We start from the raw sequence: 21,316 nt of genomic DNA on the forward strand, positions 1-21,316 counted from the left end.
TGAAACTTAAATTTTCTTAATTGCTTAATTTTTTAATCAATCAAAAAAGCTTGGCAGTTGTGTTATAATTGAAACATGATTGGGTAGTGACCAAGAAAAAAGTTTGAAATATCATTTAGAAGCTTAAAAAGACAGCATTAAAAAATCACTTTTGAAATGAATGGGCTGGGCATTGTCTCCTAAAAGTATTATTTTACTTGTAATCAGGTCTTAAATTTTTAAAAGCTAATTTGAAATACTACACAATTTGACCCTTTTCCAAATATTTTATTAGAAAAAAATTCTCCCCTAGTCTATATTTTATTGTTATCTGGAGGCCATGCTGCTGCTTTCGCAGGCTTATGTTTTCAGTTTTTAGGTTCTACACATTTTTTTGACTAAAATTGTTCTCCATATTTTATTTCTGTATACACGTACAGAATAAAGATATTTTTATAATTATAGTACTGAGAAAAATTCTGGGATGCACTGAACCCAGAGGGTTTTATTACTGCTGTTAGGATTGCTGTTGCTGTTCATTTGCTGGCAGGTTGTTCAGAAGGAACAGCTGAGGAGACAGCTTTGAATGGATTACTTTAAACAGTATGGCTATGAAATGTATCCAAATCCAGGGTTTTCAGAAAGTTTCTGTATGATGGGCTTCTAATCATCTTATGTTAGATTTCAAATCCATACCCTAGCTTTCCTGCAATTGTTTTGAATCTCTCCATTAGCTTAAATTAACTTGTTTTAGGGTGTTCTGATCTAAAAGAAAATGTAAAGAAAATAAATTAGCAGTTGAGAAGTTTGTATGCTAAAGGGCATACGTTTCAGAGAACATATTTTCATCATAAAATGCTGAATAGTTTACTGTTACAGTAATTTCTGCTTTCAGTTAAATGATTGTTTAGTCAGTTAATCTCTCCAAAATAACTCTGCCTGGTTTTTTAGGGAAGTGACATAAAGGAAAGGACTAGGTCAGTAACTAGGCTTGGGGTTGCCTGAAGGTGACTACTCATGAATTGAAGGATATTCTTTGAGCTACATGTTGTGCGTGGAGGTTTTTTTTATAGCCTCAAAAACAGCAGTTCCTTAGAATTTCTCTATTCTGTTTTTCCATTTACCTTCAAATATAATATCAATTTTAAAATTGTCTGATTGATATAGTCAGATTGACCCTTCAGAATTGTAAGATTTTCACATATAATTGTTGATTACCAAATTACTTGGAAATATATGATAATTTCTGACATGTATGTGCTGGAAGATGGAGTGGAAAAGTGTGAGATGACTCCATTTCCTCCATGCTGAAGGGGACTGCAGCCTGGGAGCCTTCAGCTATGAAGGGAGCAGAAACAGCAGTAGGTTCTTGTATTAACCACAGGTGGATAATGTGACTGAAATGCACTTATACTCAGAACTGAATTTATCTTGTCTACATAGCATCAAGTTTTATTTAGCCTGTTTTAAACCATCCTTTTTATTAAGATAAGGTAACAAATGAATGTGGCTTTTAATCAGATGTCAATGTGTCTTGAAATATTTTAAATAAGTACAGTAGATGACTAATACTCCCTTATAGCCTAACTCACATTTTGTCATAGGAGGAACTCATAGCATTTTTACCTAAGTAAATATTAATTCCCATTACTCCAGCAGGCAATAATGTCTTTCTGATACAAAGAGATAATTTTCTCAAATCTGCTTGGAAGGTTATTAATTCTGCTTATCAAGAATTTTCAAGCTCCCAGAAGTTTCGAACCAGCTTTTACCCCTTGTAATATTCTGAATTAAATGTTTATATACATCCATTTTAATGGAACTTTTTTGATTTTGACTAGATAATAGATATTAATTTAAGATAATCAGGAATGTAAAATGCTTCTGCAGCTTCCTTTCTGTAGTGTAATTTATAGGAGTTGAAGAGTTCCAAATACATATTCTATTATGTTGAGTCACTGGATGTTCTGCAGTCAGTTTAAGGTGGGGTCAAAATGTATTCCCAAGGTAGTTAAGTAAGTGTTATTTTTCTCTGCTCTGGCTGTTCTAAATCATGTAAAATTTTTTAAATGTTCCTGCAATAAACCACATAAAATATTTTCTTACATCTGAGAAAAAGTGGATTCTCTGCTTTACCATGGGAATAATTTAAAGAAAGATTTCTTTATCCTATTCAGGAAGCAAGCAGAAATTTAAGCAAGAGTAGGTCTGGGTTTATTTCCCAAGGACGAAACTTAATCTTAGGCTAGGAATGCGCTGGTAAGAAAAAACATTCACCTTTGAAAAAAGTCTCTTTCTCTTATAGTTTGAAAACACAGCGGTTTTCACAGAAAAAAAAATTAAAAGGGAGAAAAAGAACTTTTAAACAAAAAGCCTTTAATTTGATTTGTGTTTCTTCAGCGTTTCACATACTATTACTTTGGATCAGAGTTTAGCCTCTCTCTTTTTCTGATCAATTCTATGTTTTTAGATTGTCTGTGTTTCTAATACTGAAGTAATTGGAGTTCAATTTCTGGTTTGCACCCAAGGTACATACAATTAATGTCATTTTCCTTTGCCTAGTCTCTCAGCCTGAAATGGAGAAGTGTGTGTTCCCTTCTCCACAAGCTTCCTTTCTCTTTTACAAGAAGGGAGACTATTTTTCTTGAAAATACATGTAGCAACTTAAATATCCTTTATATAAAATTCTAAGTCAAATCTCTATATTAATGTAGATTCCATATTGAGGTTCATGCTAAGTGCTGAATTTGGGTCATATAGTCTTCTTAAAAAATAGATTGCAAAGTAAGGAGGATTTAAAATTAATCTTTAGGTGTCTTGATAGAGCTTAAGAATTAGAACTAGAATGGACAAAGAAATATTGGGGGTTTAGCTGTCTCTTTACTTAGGCTGGTGTCCTATGCCTCATCCCTTGAGCCCACTGCTGATTTATTAGACATGGTGGTTTTGCTTTTATTGAAGGCAATGAAAGAGTTAAGGTTGACTTATACACTGAGTCCTTAACTAGTAAAGTGTTTTTCCAAGCATCTAATAATTTGCTTTGCCTCTATCACAATAGCAGGTTTATAGGGATTCATCAGCTCCCAACTCATTAGAGGCTGAGAGCTAGGTAGGATTTAGAAGCAAAATTGTTATCAGAGAGGACAAACGCAGAGCAGTAGACAGAAACTTGCATTGGTTCGCCCTGTCTCACATTAATTTCTATAGATAAATAACTTAAATCCTTGTGGAGTCAGGGTTATGTGTTTCTCAAAATACATTTACATCCACTAAACAGAAAAACAGTCTGGCAAATGTATCTGACTATAAAAAGCAACTTTAAAAGTACAAATGAATATGTGTTGAAACCACCAAGCCAGGAGCATCTCATAACATCTATAGGTGATTGAGCTTGATTTAGATTTGATTTGTGTCAGCTTTGCACTTGGTGCTCAGGAAACATTCCTCATTGCAAGGAACTACTATCCAATTTAAAACCTTAGCATGTTCATAATTCATAAGGAATGTCAGTGGCTGATCAAGTATTGTAAAGAGTAACCAGCAGGCTCTACAATACCACATGTGCACAGGTGTTTCTCTCAGTTAAGATTTTGAGCATTAATGATGCAAAGCCGCAGCCTTGTTTGATCACATGTGAGTCCTGTAGAGGCACCATGACTGTTAGCATATGTTTTCAGGGAACTTCTCAGATTTTGTATGAACATTCCGTTTTGCTCTGTGCCTTTTGCAGGAAAATAGAATCCTTTTCAGTTTCTCTGTCTCCATTTTGTGTTTAAGACCAGCTGCATCTCAGTGATCATGGTAGCCAAGAGCAATAGCCTAATTAAGATTATCTAGTTGTTGAATAGTGAGGGGCAGGAACTGCGATTGTTTCCTTCATGCAAGTCTGCTTGCTTTATGCCTTGTTATTCATCATAATAGCCTTCAGCAACTCGACTGTGAATTGCTAATAGCTGACTGCAGAACGTGAAACAGAAGCACCTCTTGGGTCAGGAGTTTTGCCCGTTGTAGCATCACAATGTAATCCTATTTGAGCTATGGATTTGGGGGTTTAATACAAAGACACATGATGTAAAAGGTGGAAACTGAGTCTTTGCACTTTAAAAGGAAAATAAAATCTCTGTTTGTTTTAAGCAACTACACTGTGACTTGCATCCTGAGTGGGTGGAGGCAACTTAAATCCTGAAGAGGTGTGGTTAAAATTCATCCCTATGCTTTAGGTTTCTTTGAACCTAGCCTGGCTAGGCTTTGGGCAGGTTTTGAGACATATGACTCCATCCAAGCTGCAATAAGTTCTGGCTTCACTCCTCAGACCTGTCTACAGAGGCAGCTCTGGAGTTGCATGTAATTTATGTGAGGTGAAAAAGAACAAGTCGGTTAATCCGTATACCAGTACTGAAGATATGAAAATATTTTGTGAAATATGTAGTGAAACAACTATAGTTTGCATAGCCTTATTTTTGTGTCTCCAATCTCTGTAGATCTCTCTTAAATCATTTTTCCAAACACTGACATTCCTTTCTGTGGGAGGAGACAGCACTTTGGCTAAAATGGAAAAATACTGTTGTTGAATTGGCTGGTTAGCTATTCAGTTAATATAATCTTTAGCACTCAATGACATACATCAGAAGTTTGGTTGTCAAGACACACTCTGAAAATTCCATGGATTTCAAATGTTATCTGAGTGGCAGGTAAAATCTCTTATATTACTGTCATATGAATATAGAATTTGAATACCTATGGTCTGAAAGTTATGTAGAAAATAATTCCTACTTGCTTGTGGAAAATGAGAAAAAATGCACATAGAAAAGCAAAATCTATGTAGGAAAAAGGGTATATCTAATGGTACCTTCTCCCAGGTATCACATAAAAATACATTCTATAATGATACTTTACATACATTATATAATAACATATAGTAATACATCACATGAATATATACTATAATAAATTATTCTCTAATATTATTTCATAGATTGTAACACCCTGCTGGCTGTGTTTGCAGGAGTTACATGAAGTGCTGCAGCTTGAACTGGTATGTACATACATTCATATATATATACATAGCAATAAATGATTGTGTGTCTTGACCTGACTAAAGTAATGAGGAAATATTTTGACTTCTGCAGAATTACTGAAATTCTTCTATGTGTTATACATGAGGATCTTCCAGATCGCTGATATCAGCATAGAAAGAGGTGTGGACCTGCCTAAAGGAGCCAAACCTTCCTTCATGGGGTGGTTTGTTCAAATGTGTCGCTGGAGAATTTTGTCACAGTTGCTGACTCTGTTATATAGTGGGTATTTAAGCCGCAAGTAAACATTACAGCTTCACCTAAAGGATAGGAATGAATAGCCATTAGTTTCACAGGAAGGGAGGAAATGACCTTTTTCCTGATTGTCAGGTAGTTAAACGCAGTCTTTCCAGAGTGGGTTTTAGTCGATGAGGTATTCAAACACTGAGGACAAAGGAACAGTGAAGAATTACTTTTCTAAAAAAAAGAGGCCGAACTGTAAACAACAGTAAGTAGTTGCTTTCTTGTGTTGTTCAGCTGAAATTAACCCTGAGAAATCGAAATATCTTCTGTTTGACTTAATTTGCAAATTCGTGGTTTGTACAATTTAACTGAATTAAGGAACATTGATGGGATGTTGATTAGTGCTGAGATTATCTGCACATACTAACAGGCAACTTGCTAAGATCCAGTGGTCCCAGCAGTGGGTATAATTATCAGAACTATCAGACAATTTTTGGCAATCTAGATAAATTAAAAATTATTGTTGGTTTTCTTTTTTATTGCTTTGTAATTTGTGCTTTGGTTAATATCAGTAAAGAATTTCAGAAAGCTTTTCCAGTGTGTATTTTTTTCCACACATCTTGTGCTTTTGTTTTGTTTTATAGGGTTAAAAAGCCCCCAAAGAATCAGAAGTGCTTTTAAAATTAACTTGCTTTTCAATAGATCCAGTTTATTCGCTGCTGGACGACCCAATGTCTATTATCTGTACACAAATCCTCTCCTTTGTTCTTTTTCCATCAGGTATAAAGTAGTATTTGCCTGCTTTGCAATCTCCACGTGCTCCGTATGCTCATGAATGCATGCCCTTCTTCAGAGCTCCCTGGCACATTGCCATACTTAATGAAGGGTAGAAATTCCAGGGCTTTGATAACCTACCCAGTTGAAAAAACACAAATAACAGGGCAAAATACAATGTAACTTTCAGAATGAGAAAGAACAAAATACAATGTAACTTTCAGAATGACAAAGAAGACATGAAAGTAAACAAGCTTTTTTTTTTTTTTTTTTTTTTTTTTTTTTTATATATATATAGTTCATTGATTTTCTTCCAAGCATATAGCTTTCACAAAATTATCTGGAAAGATCACACTCAGATGATGTCAGTGGTTAATGAGTTGCACAAAAGTGTTAATTAAAAAAGCCATGTAATTTGTGACTCAGCATTCCAGTTTCACTTTGTCTGAGCTTAGAAAGAACTAAAACAATGAAAGATTTAGAGCCTAAGCTTACATTCTTCAAGGGTTTAAGATTTCCACTGTGGTTAATCGAAACTATATATGACTAAAATGCTGTATTCAGATTTAAATAGAAAACAAGCAGAACTAAACCCTTTCAGACTGAATGCAATTTTGTCTGTAAAAATCTGTTTTCTTTTTTCATTTTTCTCCCAGGTATGTTACTATGCTAGTTATACTGTGCAAGCTGGGTAATTACTCATCAAAGCAGAAGTCATTTTCAATGGAAAAGGAGCAACTGTAGGTAGGACAGAGAGGTAGAAAAAATATTTTAAATGCAGTAATCTGCTATTCTTGAAAAAAAATCTCATTTCCTATGAGATCTTCCCTCTGCAAAATTACTTCTGTCATTTTGTATTATGAATATGCCTTTAGCATTCGGTATTTCATATTTGGTGCAGTGGTAAGGAAGGGTGAGGAAAATTGCTGCATGGGGTCTAATCCTCCCTTGGTTCTGAAGGATGTAAGAGCTGAGGTATCAACACCAATATATGTTAGAGTAGCAACACAAACCTGTTCTATTTTGTGGTGAAGTGAACAGCCACTTAAGGACAATTCCTCACTACCCCATGCTGCAAGAGTCTTTTGCACTCTCCAGAATGCTCCCTTCACCAAGAAGGTGAAGAGCATTTGGCAAATTGTGACCATTTGCTGGGGGTTCTATCCTCATGTCTGGGAGTTATCTACCTCTTAATTTCCTCTTTTGTCCTGCTGAAGTAATACTGAGCAAACCTTTGAATTAACTGCCTTAAAATAACTAGACTTGGTGAAATACCTAGAGACACAGACTTAAATGCCATTACAGGTGAAAAAACCCTCAGCAGATCTGCTGTTAAATGGTGCCTGTATTTACCCTATCCCAGTATTTACAAAAGAAGATAATTACTGTTGAAAGAGCTTTTATTAGTGAAGATTCACCAATCAGTTACCTAGAGAAAACAGGATATCTTTAAAATACAAGAAATAAATAAATGAGGTCCTTTCCTCAGGCAACCCCCTCTCTTTGTCCCCATAAATTCACTGCTCCCCTGTCCTTTCCTTATGTTCCAGGGGCTCTGTGCATAATCCCCATGCTCCTTTCATCGAATTAGAGGCTTTCCCACTCATGTACAATGTACATGTGAAACTTTAGTATATGTGTATCACTTTCAGTGTTTAAAGTTATATTGGCAGAGCAAGAAGAACTGTCATGAAGGAAAGAAAAAGTCTAGTTTTTGCTAGAAGGAGTTTTAGGTTCCTGTTAAGAGAACCTGTGAACCTAAAAGAGTTGCTTAAGAACTGATTGTCTTGCTAACCAGATGCTGAAATCCCAGTTTAGATGATCTCATTAAGTACTTCACTCTTCTTTGAGGTTTGGTTGCTTTTCTTTGATGCTTGGTTGGTTTGTTGGAGATTTTTCTTTCTAATTTTTCACTGGAATCAGTGGATTTGATATCTGGAAAATTTGGCCTAGATTAGATTCGATCAGTGTTGAACATGCTATAGGTTTTGCATTAGTGATAGCAGAGTACCACTGTTAAAATGTTAAATTATTTTTTCCACTGGCAGGGTAGACTGACAGATGCTGATTTAAAATTGTATGATTAGTGAGGTACCATCAGTCAGGTAAGCTGTGGTAGGTGGATACTAGTGGGATAATATTTCCATTTTACTGACTGAGAAATTGAACGACAAGGAGATCATGAGGCCTGGCCACAAAACCTCATCAGGCTCTTTACAGAACTGGGAGTCAGGCCCAGTTACCTAAAATCCAGTTCAAATTCCTGACCACTATCTGACAGAGAGTCACTAATTAGTGTTTTGAGGAGCTTACTTCTCTCTTACACACAAAAGGAGATTAATCTACTAATCCTAAATACCAAATGAATGTATCACACTGTACAGTTACAAAATGATGCTTTCAGTGCGACTTTTTAAACATCTTTAAGCTCATTCAACATTATTTTCTATAAACCAGAGTGCTTACAAAGAAATACTGTTCAATCTCTTCTCCGCAGAACAAAAAGCAGCCCACAACTGTAAGGTCTCGTTCCATTCATCAGCCACCACATCTGTTGCTTGCTTGGACACTGACCAAAATGATTCATTCAAATGTCTAACATTTATTTTTGGTGAAATACTGGGATTATACAGCGTGGCAATATTTCAAAAATGGGTCTAGAAAACCAAGGGAAGTTGGAAACAACTTCCTCAGCTGAAAACAAACACGGCGTTATATCATTCTGCAGTTTATTAGAAGGAAGGCAGTAGCCAACTGAAGCAGCTGGAATCACACTGAAGTTACTCTCAGCTCTGCAGATCATTTCGCTCTTCCTCCTGCTACAGACCTCACATCCCTGATTTACAGTGCCTTTTGTTTGAAAGAACTAAGCAAGGTGGGTCAAACTCTTATATTTAAGAACTTTCTCTCCCTTCCCTTCTAAATAGTGAGTCTCTACATCTGCAACAGCACTTGCTGGCAAATGTAAGGTGGTCTAGCATATACTGGCTAAAACAGTTTCTTGAAAGAAAGAATGAGATACTCATTTACTTCAAAGATTACTTTGAACCACCCCAGCACCAAGAAAAGGTATGAAAATGTGTGTGAATTTAATTTTTAATTACTTTTGAATATATTAACACACACTTCAAGGAGTTTTATCCTGTTAGCAAATGGTAAGTGACCTTGACTTAAATCTCTCTCTCTTGTCTGTGTCCCCTAGTGTGTTGGTTTTAATTTTTTTATTTGCTCAGGGATAGTGTGTCTACTACAGCTATAGCAATTTCCAGTATAATTAATTTAAAAAACATCAGTTCTGATCTGAACAGATTCTAGAACAGAAACCAGAAATAATTTCAACTGAAATAGCAGATTAACAAAATACTTGTGAAGAATTATAGTTTTGCAGAATTAAGTAAGGTTTCTGTGATCTCAGCTGGAACGTGTGTGTGTTTTCCCTAACCATTGTGGAATAAGGATATGGATGTAGCTTTCATGAAGTGTATTGGAAGTGACAACAAGATTTGAAGCCTTGTATATTACCACACAATGAGACAGGAATAGGTTCCACCTCCTACACACACTTAGTGATAACAGTGTCATTGTCACCTGTTGCCTTTCTAGGTGTGATCTTGCAAGCCAAACAATATCACAGACCTGCTTTTGTGGACTTAGAAAGCTTGTATACATTGAACATTGTCTGCAAATTAGAGTACATTCGTTTTCTAGCTGAATAAAATTGTATCACTGAATAATATAAAATGCTTACTAACTCATTGCTAAGGAGAAGAGTGACTAAGGGTACGTCAAGGTAAAGGAGTTTGAGCAGATTTGTAGAAACTGATTTCAGGATTATCTTACTTACGATAGGATACTGCACTTTCACTATGGTAATGTTATTGTTCTGCCTCAGAACTGGGAAATGAAAATATTTTGATAACCTGATTTACTTTGGTTTAATGTCACTGCAACTTCTGACTGAATTTAAAGCATTATCAGCAACTTATGCCAGTCAGACAGGATGGAGGTCCTATCAACTTTGCACCAATCCTAGGGATTTTTTATGTGCCCTGAGTGACACCAGAGTCCACTTCTGCTGAACTGAGAATATCTTTGATTGTGGCACAGTGGAAGTTATCTGACTCTGGAGAATGAATTTATCATTTGGATTCTCCAATCACCTTTGTGGAAAAGGATCATAAGTCAGGAAAGCTCTGTCTAAGGATTTCTAGTCAGGATCTGACTACAGATTTTTACTGCATGGGTGAGGGCAGAGGAAAAGTGTTGATCAAAGTAATGCAAATTCTATGTCCCGTACATTATACATTCTTTCTTCTAATTTTAAGAATTTCTTTTTCTGCTGACAGCTAAATAAGCAACTTCTGAAATGTTTTGATTTTTATTTCTGATAGATTAAATCAAGAGGAAAATTTTTATCTATTCCCTATTAAAGCCAGTTGCCTTAAAGAATTTTCTTCTCCTGTTTTTTAACAGACATTTGAAGTTTGTGATCTGTTATTCGATATTAATTTTGTATTAATAATGCTGCTATTCCAAGTGCTAAGCAGCAGCTAGGTTTCCAGGGGATTGTAATCTATTGAATGGTCTTATTATTTGCTTATTTATTTATTTTGTTTTATGGAATGTGCCAGCAGTTCAGCTGTCTCTCTTACTGTGGTGGCTGGTTGTCTGGCTAATTTGCACTCATTATTTCTGATAATGCTTTAATTTATGTTCATTCAGTCTGAAGCTACAGTTTCACAACAGTGCCGGGCTCTGTTGTGGCTGGCTTTGCACAAGAGAGCTGAATGCAAGGAGCAGTTTCTCGTGGCCTCTTAGATTCGTGTATTAGCCCATGGCTGATTTTTTCCAAAAGGAATTTCTGCTGGCTTGTTGCAGCTCTGTTATACCTGGCCCACCGTTTTGTTGCCATTCTTCAGATGAGCTGAATAGACCTGCTGCAGATGCAATAATTTTTCATTACTGAGCTCAGAGGGAAGTTACCCAAACTCTTTGCTGCAAGTTAGGTTAGCTTGCAAGGATTATCTGTGAAGGCTGGCACTATAGAGGTCTCCAGTTCTTGCAGAGATATTAGCTGGCAAAAACTTTGTAGCATTCTCCTACTTCACTTCCCCTACCCAGGCTCTCTTGTCCCTTTTTTATACTTCTTGAAGGATGTATTTAAAGAATCAAAAGGCACAAGTATGAAGAACCAGCATCTTTTCTGTCTACCCAGTGAAGATATTTGCCTCTTTATTCTTTCAGCAAGTTATTCTGCTTCCAACTTTACCCTCAAATTAACTATTTGGCTTTGGGCAAGATATGTCTCATCCTTTCCCTATTCTTCTTGTATGTGTTTATTCTGTTTAATTGTAAACAAAGCAGGAATTGTCTTTCATTACATGCTTACAGTGCCTAGATCTAGTGAGGCTTTGATCTCAAGGACTAAGGCCTTTGGGTACTTTCCCAACATAAAATACTTGCTTCTTTCAGCAAGTATCAGCCTGGCACACAAGTTTTATTCCCTTCTGAGGCCTTCTAGAGGAGAGAGAGAAAGTGATGTGCAGTAAGTCCTGTACAGTCAATGTAATTCTACTTTCTACACTCTCATCTCCTCTTTCTAGTGATGCCCTTTTAATGAGCTGCAGCCCCACATCATTTTAATGAGATATTTTGGAAATGTTAAGAACCATTGCCCATTTAAGAAACCTGAGTAATGTTAAATGAGGGTGTTGTACCATATTTGGCAGAGTCAAGTGAGAAGTGATTTGTAAAGGTAATATGGGAAGCCTGTAAAACCAGTATTTCCAAGCTCCTGATTTAACACCTTAATCATAGGTGCCATCTATTCCTATCAGTGCTGGGGAGTGTTCCCAGTACCAAGTTAGGGAAACAGGTAAAAATCCAGGCCTCCTGAAACTGTGTTTAACAATATAAGTTTTTCAGTTTTGCAGGAATAAAGCCAGTACTTATTATAGACTTGATATTAAAGTAAGAATAGTTGGCTTTGTATGAGTAGGAAAATTAGAGTAACACAGATACAGGAGTAGACACCCTAATCTACTGTACACAGTGATCCTAGTTTATTAACTGTGAGAACATAATAAAGTATGTTATCCAAAACATTCCAGCTGATAAGATATATACTAGCAGTATTTTGGAATTGGATGTTCTGATATATATATGCAAGAGTATATGTCAAGGGTAATATAAGCATAGCAATGTTACATTTATGCTAGAAGAAACTGCTGAGTTATATAAATGAGGGGTAGAATAAACCTAGGAAAACAGAGATCAATTTAGAGGGCAGTACACAACCAAGCATACTGTAATTAATGACTAGGAAACTAATCTGTGAAATTGAATAGGATATAAGAAGGCATATTTGAGGAATGAGTTGTGGTGCTAGTTTCCTCTGGGGTTATTTCTTAACTCTTCTTGTTAAAAGGGCTGTAAATATAGCAGGTTGTACCCTATATTTTATCTGCTATTTGATAGATATTTTGTATCTTGCTGGAGGGTTACTTTGGATTTTTTTCTGTAATGACTGTTGTTACCCTGCAATCCCTTTTGAATGGCTGTCGTTGAATATATGTTTAATTCACCTTAATTAGTCTGCCAAGTCAACTGCAGAAAAGAATCTCTGCATTTACTCTATATTCTCTGCTCTCACTTCACTATTTTTTGTTAGGAAGGAGTTGTGGTCAAAGCATGTGTTTGTTGAAATTGTACAACCATTTAAAAAACATGCTCAGAGCTGCATGATCATGTAACAATCACATGAACATTAGTCAAAATATTCTTTCATCACAGATATATGAAACAGATGCAAAGTAAAAATTCCAAGTAATTTTTGCACGAAAACCTTAAAAAAGCCATAATTAATTAGAAACACAAGCATTCATTATCCCATCAGTCCAGTCACTGTGAAGCTGAGGCACTTAGTTTTTTTTTTAAATCAGATATCTCTGCTGCTCTAGCTATGTAGTTATTATGGTGGCTTATAGCCAGAGAAAGTACTGCTGGCATTTGAGGAGGAATAGAAAACACGTGAAGCTTCCACGGAACAATACTTGATTAGTGTGTTACCTCATGCTGTATCCAGTAGGATACACAGTGGACCTGCTGGGCTCTGAGGTGTATCCTGGCACTGCTAGGACAGAACAGTGGGGATGGCAAGCAAATGCTGGAAATCCAGCTTGCTTTTCTCTTCTGTGCAGAGAAAACAGGCCAGGAGCAGCAAGGGCTGCCCAGGTAAGTGCTGTCTTCCTCCACCACCACGAGCCTGACAGCACAGAAGGGGAGGCTCCCTTCAGGAAGGGAAAGGTCTCCCAGAGGTGAAGCTGTGGTTTCTTCACTTCACCATGAGAGAAGGGACAGTGCTAAGTTTAAGAAGGGAGGATAGGGCTGTGGTTGAACCACTAGGCAGGGACTCTGGATTTAGTACTTGGTTTGATCAGAGACTTCCTGTAGGTCATTCTCAGCATTCTCCAGAAATCCAGACTGATGATACTTCTCACCTGAACCCCATTTCAGTACGGGTTATGAGTACTGAAGCATTGTGAATGGTTATGTAAATACTTTGGCAGTGCTGCCACACACAATACGTTAGGGAATTTTTAAATCTCAAGTGTCACCATTTAGCTGAATTTCTATATTTTTTTGGTAAGAATATTAGAATTTTTTTCTCTAAGAATGGTGCTACTTTTAAGTTTCACAGGTATGACCAGTCATTTTCCTGACTGATGTGTGATTTTTGTGGTTACGTGATTTTTAGTGGCTACATCAACTTACATTCCAAAAAAATATTTAAAATTATATTCTTACTTTCAGCTGTATTAATAGAAGGGAATAAGGCAGAAACAAGTGCTAACTATAGAGTTATCAAGTGCCCTCCCGTTCTCCAGTGCATATCCTGGGGATGTCTGTGTTTTTTTGTCATCTTTGGGAATGGAAGATTTGGTGCTTGGGATCAGCATGAAAATAAATCAGTTTCAGTGATAGACAGTTGCTGGTTGCAGACACTTATCAGGTCCCTGATTGTGGAAATGGTACACTGCTCAATTGCAATCGTTGTCTGGAAGGTATTCTATATTCAGACAAGAACCACTGTGACACTTTTCCTACTACAGCAGCCTTCTTTAGATATAAAGTTGGATTTCCCGTTTTTTTAACATTTCTCTGTGGGAAAAACTGCTGGTCTGAAATTGTAGATTTACCAATATTAACTGAGTCTGTGCTATACAAGTTTGTTAATCCTGTAACACTCTGTTTCAAGTGTTATCAGGCTATCATCTGGTCAAAGGACTTCAATACCGCAGATGAGGTGGTGTGTTATGACTAACAGGGTCGTGTTTGGCCTTGCTCGAAGAAAGTTAGTTTTGGCCTAAGTTCTAGGACATGTCTAGCTAGTACACTGCAAATACATTTCTAACACTGCTTCACTGAGAGACATAATGGAGAATGATTGTTATTTGCATTCCTTTATGATCTGCTAGAACAAATACATCTATATTGTGGCTCAAAAAACATTTCCAGTCACATGTCGTATCTGTTGTGACCCGTTCTAGTTACTGAATTCAGGATGACATATGAAATAGTTATCATATATCTAATAACCATTAAAATGATAGCCAAAAGACAGTTGTTTGTGTATGTGTCTGTGAAAAAGAAAACATTGACACAAGCCTTGATTCTGCCTTTGTGTAGACCAGCTTAAAATGCTCCATACCTAGTAGCTTTGTCTGCAGGGCCAACTTTAGGCTTAATCTGTAGCATAGCTATGATTTAATTTTGTAGTATGAGTCTATCAGGCAACTCCTGCTGTAGGAATGTTTCTGCATAGAGACAAGTGGCTTTGTCCTTTTGAGGGAGAAGTAAGAGTCTATGACAGTCTGTAATTTCATCAGCATTCCTTGTGTGTTTTTGAATCTATCCTATGTCTTTATGAAATGCTTGCCAGAAATACCTCTGTGTACCTCTAATGAATTTGCTCAGCCTCCTGAGTTTTGAACTTTACAGATAAACAACCAGGTGAATTTCATGTTTATGTTTTTGAAGCTAGATAAATTCAAAATTTGTCACCTCCAAAGTTCCAAGAAAAAGTTATGAGGGCCTTCAGCTGAACTCAATACCTGGATAAACCTGTTGACACACAGTATGGCAAGCAGGCTTTAGGTGACCTTCTGTGAAACCAGTTGTTCTCCAACTTTTGACCCTTGCAATGACCAAAGTTGAAGTGATGCAATCAAATAAGCTTTCCTTTAGCCACAGATAGTATACATGGAATGTGATGTGCTCACTGTTGCTCAAAAAGACATTGATAGGAGAGTTTGTGTAGTATCTTCCCTCTAGGAACTGAACTGTTGAGACAGTCAGCCCTCCAAACCATAATTTTCTAGTAAGTCAGGACCCATTACTGTGACCTCTGGAACCAATTTAGCTGGCCAGAGGCACTAAACACTGTTTATCACACTGAGAAAAAAAGATTTGGGGACTACCACTCCAATATTTGTGGTAAATTTTAACTAACATAGACAATGAATAAATTCTTCCCTTCGACCTTTCTTTAAAATTCAAAAGTAACGAGGACCAAATGTGAGAGAGGGAGGTTGTGTGGGCTGAGCCTGAATTTGTGGTAAAGACTGCCACTGTAATTCAGTTAGGTCCTAACTTGTGTGGTGGCCAGGGAACTTCAAACCCCCAGAAGGGCTTTGCTTCAAGTGACGTGGATGGAAATTGCAACTTTTTTGTTTGTTCTCTTCTATTTTAGACTGAAAGCCCAATGTAATTTAATTCCACAGCCCTTGCACTGACCTCAGGGCTGAGGTGTGGAGAGGTCAAACGACTTCCCCTGCTCAAACAGGATGCATGTGGCATAGCCATGAATAGATTCCAAAGAACTGGTCCCATGTCATAAATGTAAGGCCATTCTTGGTGTGACAAGAGTTGTTCTATTTTAGACAGATCCAATCATTTGTCCAAGTTGTCATTGTGGCTTAGCTATAATAGTGGCAGAGGACACGAACTTTAGGTACTTTTAGTAGAAAGCTGTGAGTATGTCAACAGAGATCCAAGTCTGTAATTCCCTGCAGAAATTCCGAGAAAATCTGTTCATGCAACACGTGGTGAAGTCTCTTCCCAGCAGTTCTGTAGCTTTGTATTTTTGACATATTTCCTGATGATCTGTATTTCCTGATAAAGCTGCTTTTTGCCCCAAGATCTAAAATTGTCAAGAGACATCCTAATATATTCCTATAAAGTAATTTAGAAATTTACTTCTGTTTTACAGAAGAGGACAGGAAATGAAACCTCCTGGTCAACTATTTTCATAATTAAGCAACTGAATCAAGGAGGCTCAGTTTTCAGAGCTGCTTGTGGCTCACCAAACAGGAACAGACTCGTCAAACAACTGCTGAGTGTACACTTTACACAGGGTGCTTACTATTTAAAATAAAATTTAAAAAAAAGAACAGGATGAAATTGTAACTTGGTTATATTAATCCATATGCAGTAGAACACTGTTCTGTAACCTGTAGCTGATCCCAAGGCTTATTGGCAGGCCTCTAACCACACTTTCCTGTTTATTGAAAAATGCTTTCCATGCACAGGATCCCCAGACCAGCAGACACTGAGCCAGTGGACAGCACCAAACCTCCCTCACCCTTTTGAGCAGTTGCCTTAAAGCCAAGCAGAAACTGCTGTCTGAAAGTATTGTTTTCTCTACTGAGCCTCAGCTTGCAGACATGTTCATGAGAATTTTTCCAGCTTGGAAAGTAAGCCATTTGTCAAAGTTCAAACAGCTAATTAGTGACAGGATAAGGTATACAATTGCATTTCTTCACAAGACCTAGACTTGAACTGCAAGACAGTTTTGACTCTGGAAATTTATTAAATTCAGAGTTATATATTAAGGGATAATGTGTTTCAAGACCACAGAGAAACAGCCATGCTTAATTACAGTTAATGGAAAAAATCTGTGTCCTCACTGATGTAAACCAGTAGAACTCCACCGAAAATCACCTACTGCAGGACAGGGCTTAACACCACAAGTCCTGCTATAGAAGTGCTTCATATATGTCAGTGTCAGAAGTCTGGGTTTTGCAAATGTAATTGGCAGTCTTTGCTGAGCCCTAGCCATGGAGTCTAATTTCAGCATCTGTGCACTGGGAGCAGTGGTAAAAAATGTTCCCTCTGCTTTTTTACTCCCACTACTAAAGAGTCCCTGCATTGAAGACTAGAGTTAGAGATGAGGAAAAATATAAGCCTGGAAAAATAATTGCATTCTAAAGGTGTGGTCTTCCATTGGAGTTTTAAACTACAGAAGGCTCGGGAAATATTTGGCATTTATTTGGGTATGTATTTTTTTTTTCCTGTGATACATCATCTTTAAAATGCTAAATATAAAATTGACATTGTTGGGCAGTAGGCAAATGTTTATCATTGTCATTATAGTTGGAGGTTTTTTTGTTTAGTTGCATAAATTTGATTTGAAGGTACAGTTTTTTGTATAGGTAAACCCACTTAAAAATCTGGTTTTTAACCTGTCGTCTGAAACTGCCCAAATATAATGTTCCAGATGTTAGTGGTACTGCTCCATGTTTATACTCTTCTCTCAGCAGCTGTTAAGCTGTTTGAAAAAATTACTCAGATGGGTGGTAGTGGTATTTGATGCAGAATCCACCCCCAAGGGGCATGTAATTACATAAATGCAGCCCAATAAGTATCATTTATCAGGACAGCAAACCAAATAACATTCTTTCAGCCTGATGTAAATCACAAATGCTATCATAGCCTCTTGACAGAACAGGCTGTGCTGACTCTTACTACATATTTTTTTAATCAAGACATATAAAATTACACAACCATTTTTTTTCCTTCTCTGTCTATCCACCTACAAATGAGAAGTCTAATCCTGCTAATGCATGTGCACATGCGTAGCTTCGGTGGTGTGAGTGATCCTTTCAAAGTGAGCGAACTACTTTTTGGAGGAAAGGTAAGTAGCAAGTTTGCAGATGTGGTTCTGCAGGCGGTGTGCTCCTGAGACCCCTCTCCTGTTGTCCTTAGCACGTTATAATTGATGGAATTACAGGAATGCAGGGCTGAGTTCCAAAAGTGCGGGCTGAATTTCGGTTTCGGAATGGAGATAGCACTCAGAAATTTAGCGGTAAGATAAATCATAGTATAGCTAATTGACTGCTCTCAGGCACAGGTCTTCAGTGCAGCTAAGTCCAGCCAAACAATTCAGCTTTAAATGATGACAGAGTTCAGCAGAATAATTGTTTTCATCATTGCAGAGACTTTTGTCTGATTGTGGCCACCTGTGATGTGCTGCAGCTTTATTTATATTGCAAACTAAACACTGGGAAATAATACTGTGAAATAACTTCTGTTTTTCTTTCTGTTGTTCAGATTCTGTTTCCTGTCTGTTTTCCCATTAATTTCTTTTTCTCCCCCTCAGTTTTGGTTTATATTCCACTTTCTCCTCCCCCTCACCTTCCACCCACAGAAAGAATTTCTATGTGAAAAATCTTGTTGTAATTGCAAGTTCCAGAAGCTTTTGCAAGAGAAGAAAACTGAGAAAATTCTGTAATTGTCTTGAAAAAAAAAAAGGGCACACGAATATTTTCATTTATAGCTCTTCCAGTGTGTTTTTTGTTCATGGGAAGCTTTATTTTCTTTCATGTATTACCTGTTTCTCAGCTCATTAGTTGAAGAATTCCACAGAGTGTATTATCCCTGCAATATGTTTTATGTATTTACTTCTCTACGTTCTTTTCTGTGTTAAGGAAATCCAGTATGTTAAATGGGTCTGAAAAATCATAATTTCTTGACACAAAGACATACATGAAAGAGATGAATAAACCCATTAACTTTTAGTTGCTGGAGAAATTGCTTTTTGTTAACTATAACTTGAGGCAGGGGCAGTGGGTGAAATTTTATAAAAGTTGGCTTCCTGGCATTTAAGTGAATTTTTTTTCCTACCTACGTGTCTAATGCTCCTCTGATTTTAGATAGATATAATCCATAAAACTTGCTTCACATAGGAAGAGAGCAGTAAAATATGAAACCTGACCAGAAAAGAGTAGCACAATCATACCTCAGTAAAACTTTGTATCTAGTCTCCTAGAAATTTCAGTGGTACTGTCCTCAGTGCTCTGTTAAGAAATTAATGTAAGGAAAACAGTTCTTGAAGATTTCAAGTTCTGTTTTGATTTGAACATTTCTTGAAATGCCTGTGACCAAATTTCTTCAGGAGTTTTGTGCTAGGAACTGACAGATAAAAGGTGACAGGTTTGCCAAGCTAAGGCAGTGCTTTTGGTTTATGACCAAGAACTTGAAAGAATTGCAGTTTACTATTTACAGTGCAGTAAAACATTTCTTCTTTGACCATTTCATTTCTTTTCTTCCCCAGAAAGCCACTCTGCAACATGACATTTGAAGATTTTGAGAACTACTCTTATTTCTATGATCTGCCTGAGGAAGATGAGTCACCCCAGTCCTCCCTCAGCATTGCCCATATTATTTCCCTTTTCTTTTACAGTGTGGCATTTCTGCTGGGAGTGCCAGGTAATGCCATTGTCATCTGGTTTATGGGCTTTAAGTGGGAAAAATCTGTTTCCACACTCTGGTTCCTGAATCTGGCCATTGCAGATTTCATTTTTGTTCTCTTCCTCCCCCTCTATATTACATACGTGGCAATGGGCTTCCACTGGCCTTTTGGGAAGTGGCTCTGCAAAATGAACTCATTCATTGCACTACTTAATATGTTTGCCAGTGTTTTCTTCCTGACATTCATCAGCCTTGACCGCTACGTCCGCCTTGTCCACCCGGTCTTTTCCTACAAATACAGGACTGTGAAGAACACCCTCGTTCTGAGTGGGGTCATTTGGATGTCAGCTGCAATTATTGGTGGCCCTGCCTTATACTTTAGAGACACAGCTACAGTTCTCAACAATGTCACCATTTGCTATAACAACTTCCATGTGCATGACAGGGAACTTATTTTGCTAACACATCACATTCTCATTTGGGTGAGGCTTGCATTTGGTTACCTCTTTCCTTTAGTGACCATGGTTATTTGCTACTCACTGCTGATTGTCAAAGTGAAGAGGAGAACTGTATTGACTTCTAGCAGGCTTTTCTGGACCATCACTGCTGTAGTTGTAGCTTTTTTTGTCTGCTGGACACCGTATCACATATTCAGCATTGTGGAGCTGTCTGCTCACCATGATGAAAAGTTGCATGACTTACTACAGGATGGCATTCCCCTCTCCACTGGCCTTGGTTTCATCAACAGTTGCCTCAACCCAATCCTCTACGTTCTGATTAGCAAAAAGTTCCAAGCCCAGGTCAAGAGCACAGTGTCTGAGGTGCTGAAGCTGGCCCTGTGGGAGATGAGCCGCTCGGGAACGGTCAGCGAGCAGCTGTGGAGCTCAGACAACGCGCCTGTGCACTACTGTGAAACTGCCCAGTGACTGCTCGTGTCACCAGCTCTCTCCAAAAGAGCTGATAGGAGACTTGGAGGTGTTCTTGACTTCGCATCTGCCAGTCAGATGTGCATCTTTACATATACAGGTTTCTGTAAACAGCTGGCTTAATTGCACTTGCTGCTTGAATTGAAGGGTTTTTGAGGGACATGTGATTTGGATGTGTGCCCTTGCAGTGCACATCCAGCCTGAACTGAAGGTTATCAGCATATAACTGGGCTTTTGATGAGGATTATCATTGCAATCCTGTTGGTTTGCTGTGGTTCCATACCTCGCTGATATCAAAAGAACACATAATAAAAATAATCCTCCTTGCCATTGCTGATACCTTTCTTAATTGAGGCATTCTCATCAAAGAGGCTGTGGCCATACATCACTGAGTCATGAGTCTCCTGATTGCCTGCTACTGCCCCAAGCAGGAATCCCCTGGCCACCCACCTAAATGAAGCTATCAGTGGCTCTACTCTGCAGCTGGAGAAGAATCTCAAGATGGAGAACACTGAATTGCTGCCTTCTATTGACAAAAAAAGAAATATATGGAAAAAAACACTGTCTTCTCCCAATGTTCTTTATCTTACACTCAAAACTAAGACAAGAGACCCTGTGTTTTCTGGTAACAGTGTATTTTTAACACCAGCTGGGTGCAAAATACTGAGCAGATGTTTCATATAGATATTAGGCTCATTCACAATGTGCAAAGAATTAGTGAAAATATTTCTTACAGCTTCTGTGCCACACTTATTTTTCTATGTTTAAAATTTTAGTACTACAGAGGTTTTCAACTATTGATTGCTCTTTATTTCTCTTTCAAGCAAAGGTAAAGAAATAATATAACAT

General features: G+C 37.5%; 1 protein-coding gene across 12 annotated transcripts; it reads left to right on the forward strand.

Annotated features, from left to right (window-relative positions):
- Positions 1-3,412: 3,412 nt before the first annotated feature.
- Positions 3,413-21,012, forward strand: CMKLR2 (chemerin chemokine-like receptor 2). Of its 12 annotated transcripts, none has more exons than XM_086897463.1 (5): positions 3,914-3,999; positions 4,114-4,169; positions 4,955-5,014; positions 8,740-8,886; positions 19,405-21,012. In XM_086897463.1, exon 5 carries the CDS (start codon positions 19,421-19,423, stop codon positions 20,465-20,467), a length of 1,047 nt encoding a protein of 348 aa, XP_086753589.1. In that variant the 5' UTR covers positions 3,914-3,999; positions 4,114-4,169; positions 4,955-5,014; positions 8,740-8,886; positions 19,405-19,420; the 3' UTR covers positions 20,468-21,012. The 12 variants fall into 12 exon arrangements, with proteins under 12 accessions (XP_086753586.1, XP_086753589.1, XP_086753585.1 ...); XM_086897459.1 differs by lacking the exons at positions 3,914-3,999; positions 4,114-4,169 and adding exons at positions 4,183-4,670; positions 6,668-6,755; XM_086897460.1 differs by having other exon boundaries at positions 3,413-4,670.
- Positions 21,013-21,316: the final 304 nt, after the last annotated feature.

The sequence above is a fragment of the Cyanistes caeruleus genome, chromosome 7 (genome assembly GCF_971803275.1).
Source record: "Cyanistes caeruleus chromosome 7, bCyaCae1.hap1.1, whole genome shotgun sequence".
NCBI classification, from domain to species: Eukaryota; Metazoa; Chordata; class Aves; order Passeriformes; family Paridae; genus Cyanistes; species Cyanistes caeruleus.

Bases quoted from the DNA above. Each gene is read 5' to 3' on its own strand.
- CMKLR2 (XM_023930887.2), top strand. From the start codon at position 13,174: ATGCTGGAAATCCAGCTTGCTTTTCTCTTCTGTGCAGAGAAAACAGGC. The intron at 13,245-19,404 runs GTAAGTGCTGTC...TTTCTTCCCCAG, and splicing joins GAGCAGCAAGGGCTGCCCAG to AAAGCCACTCTGCAACATGA.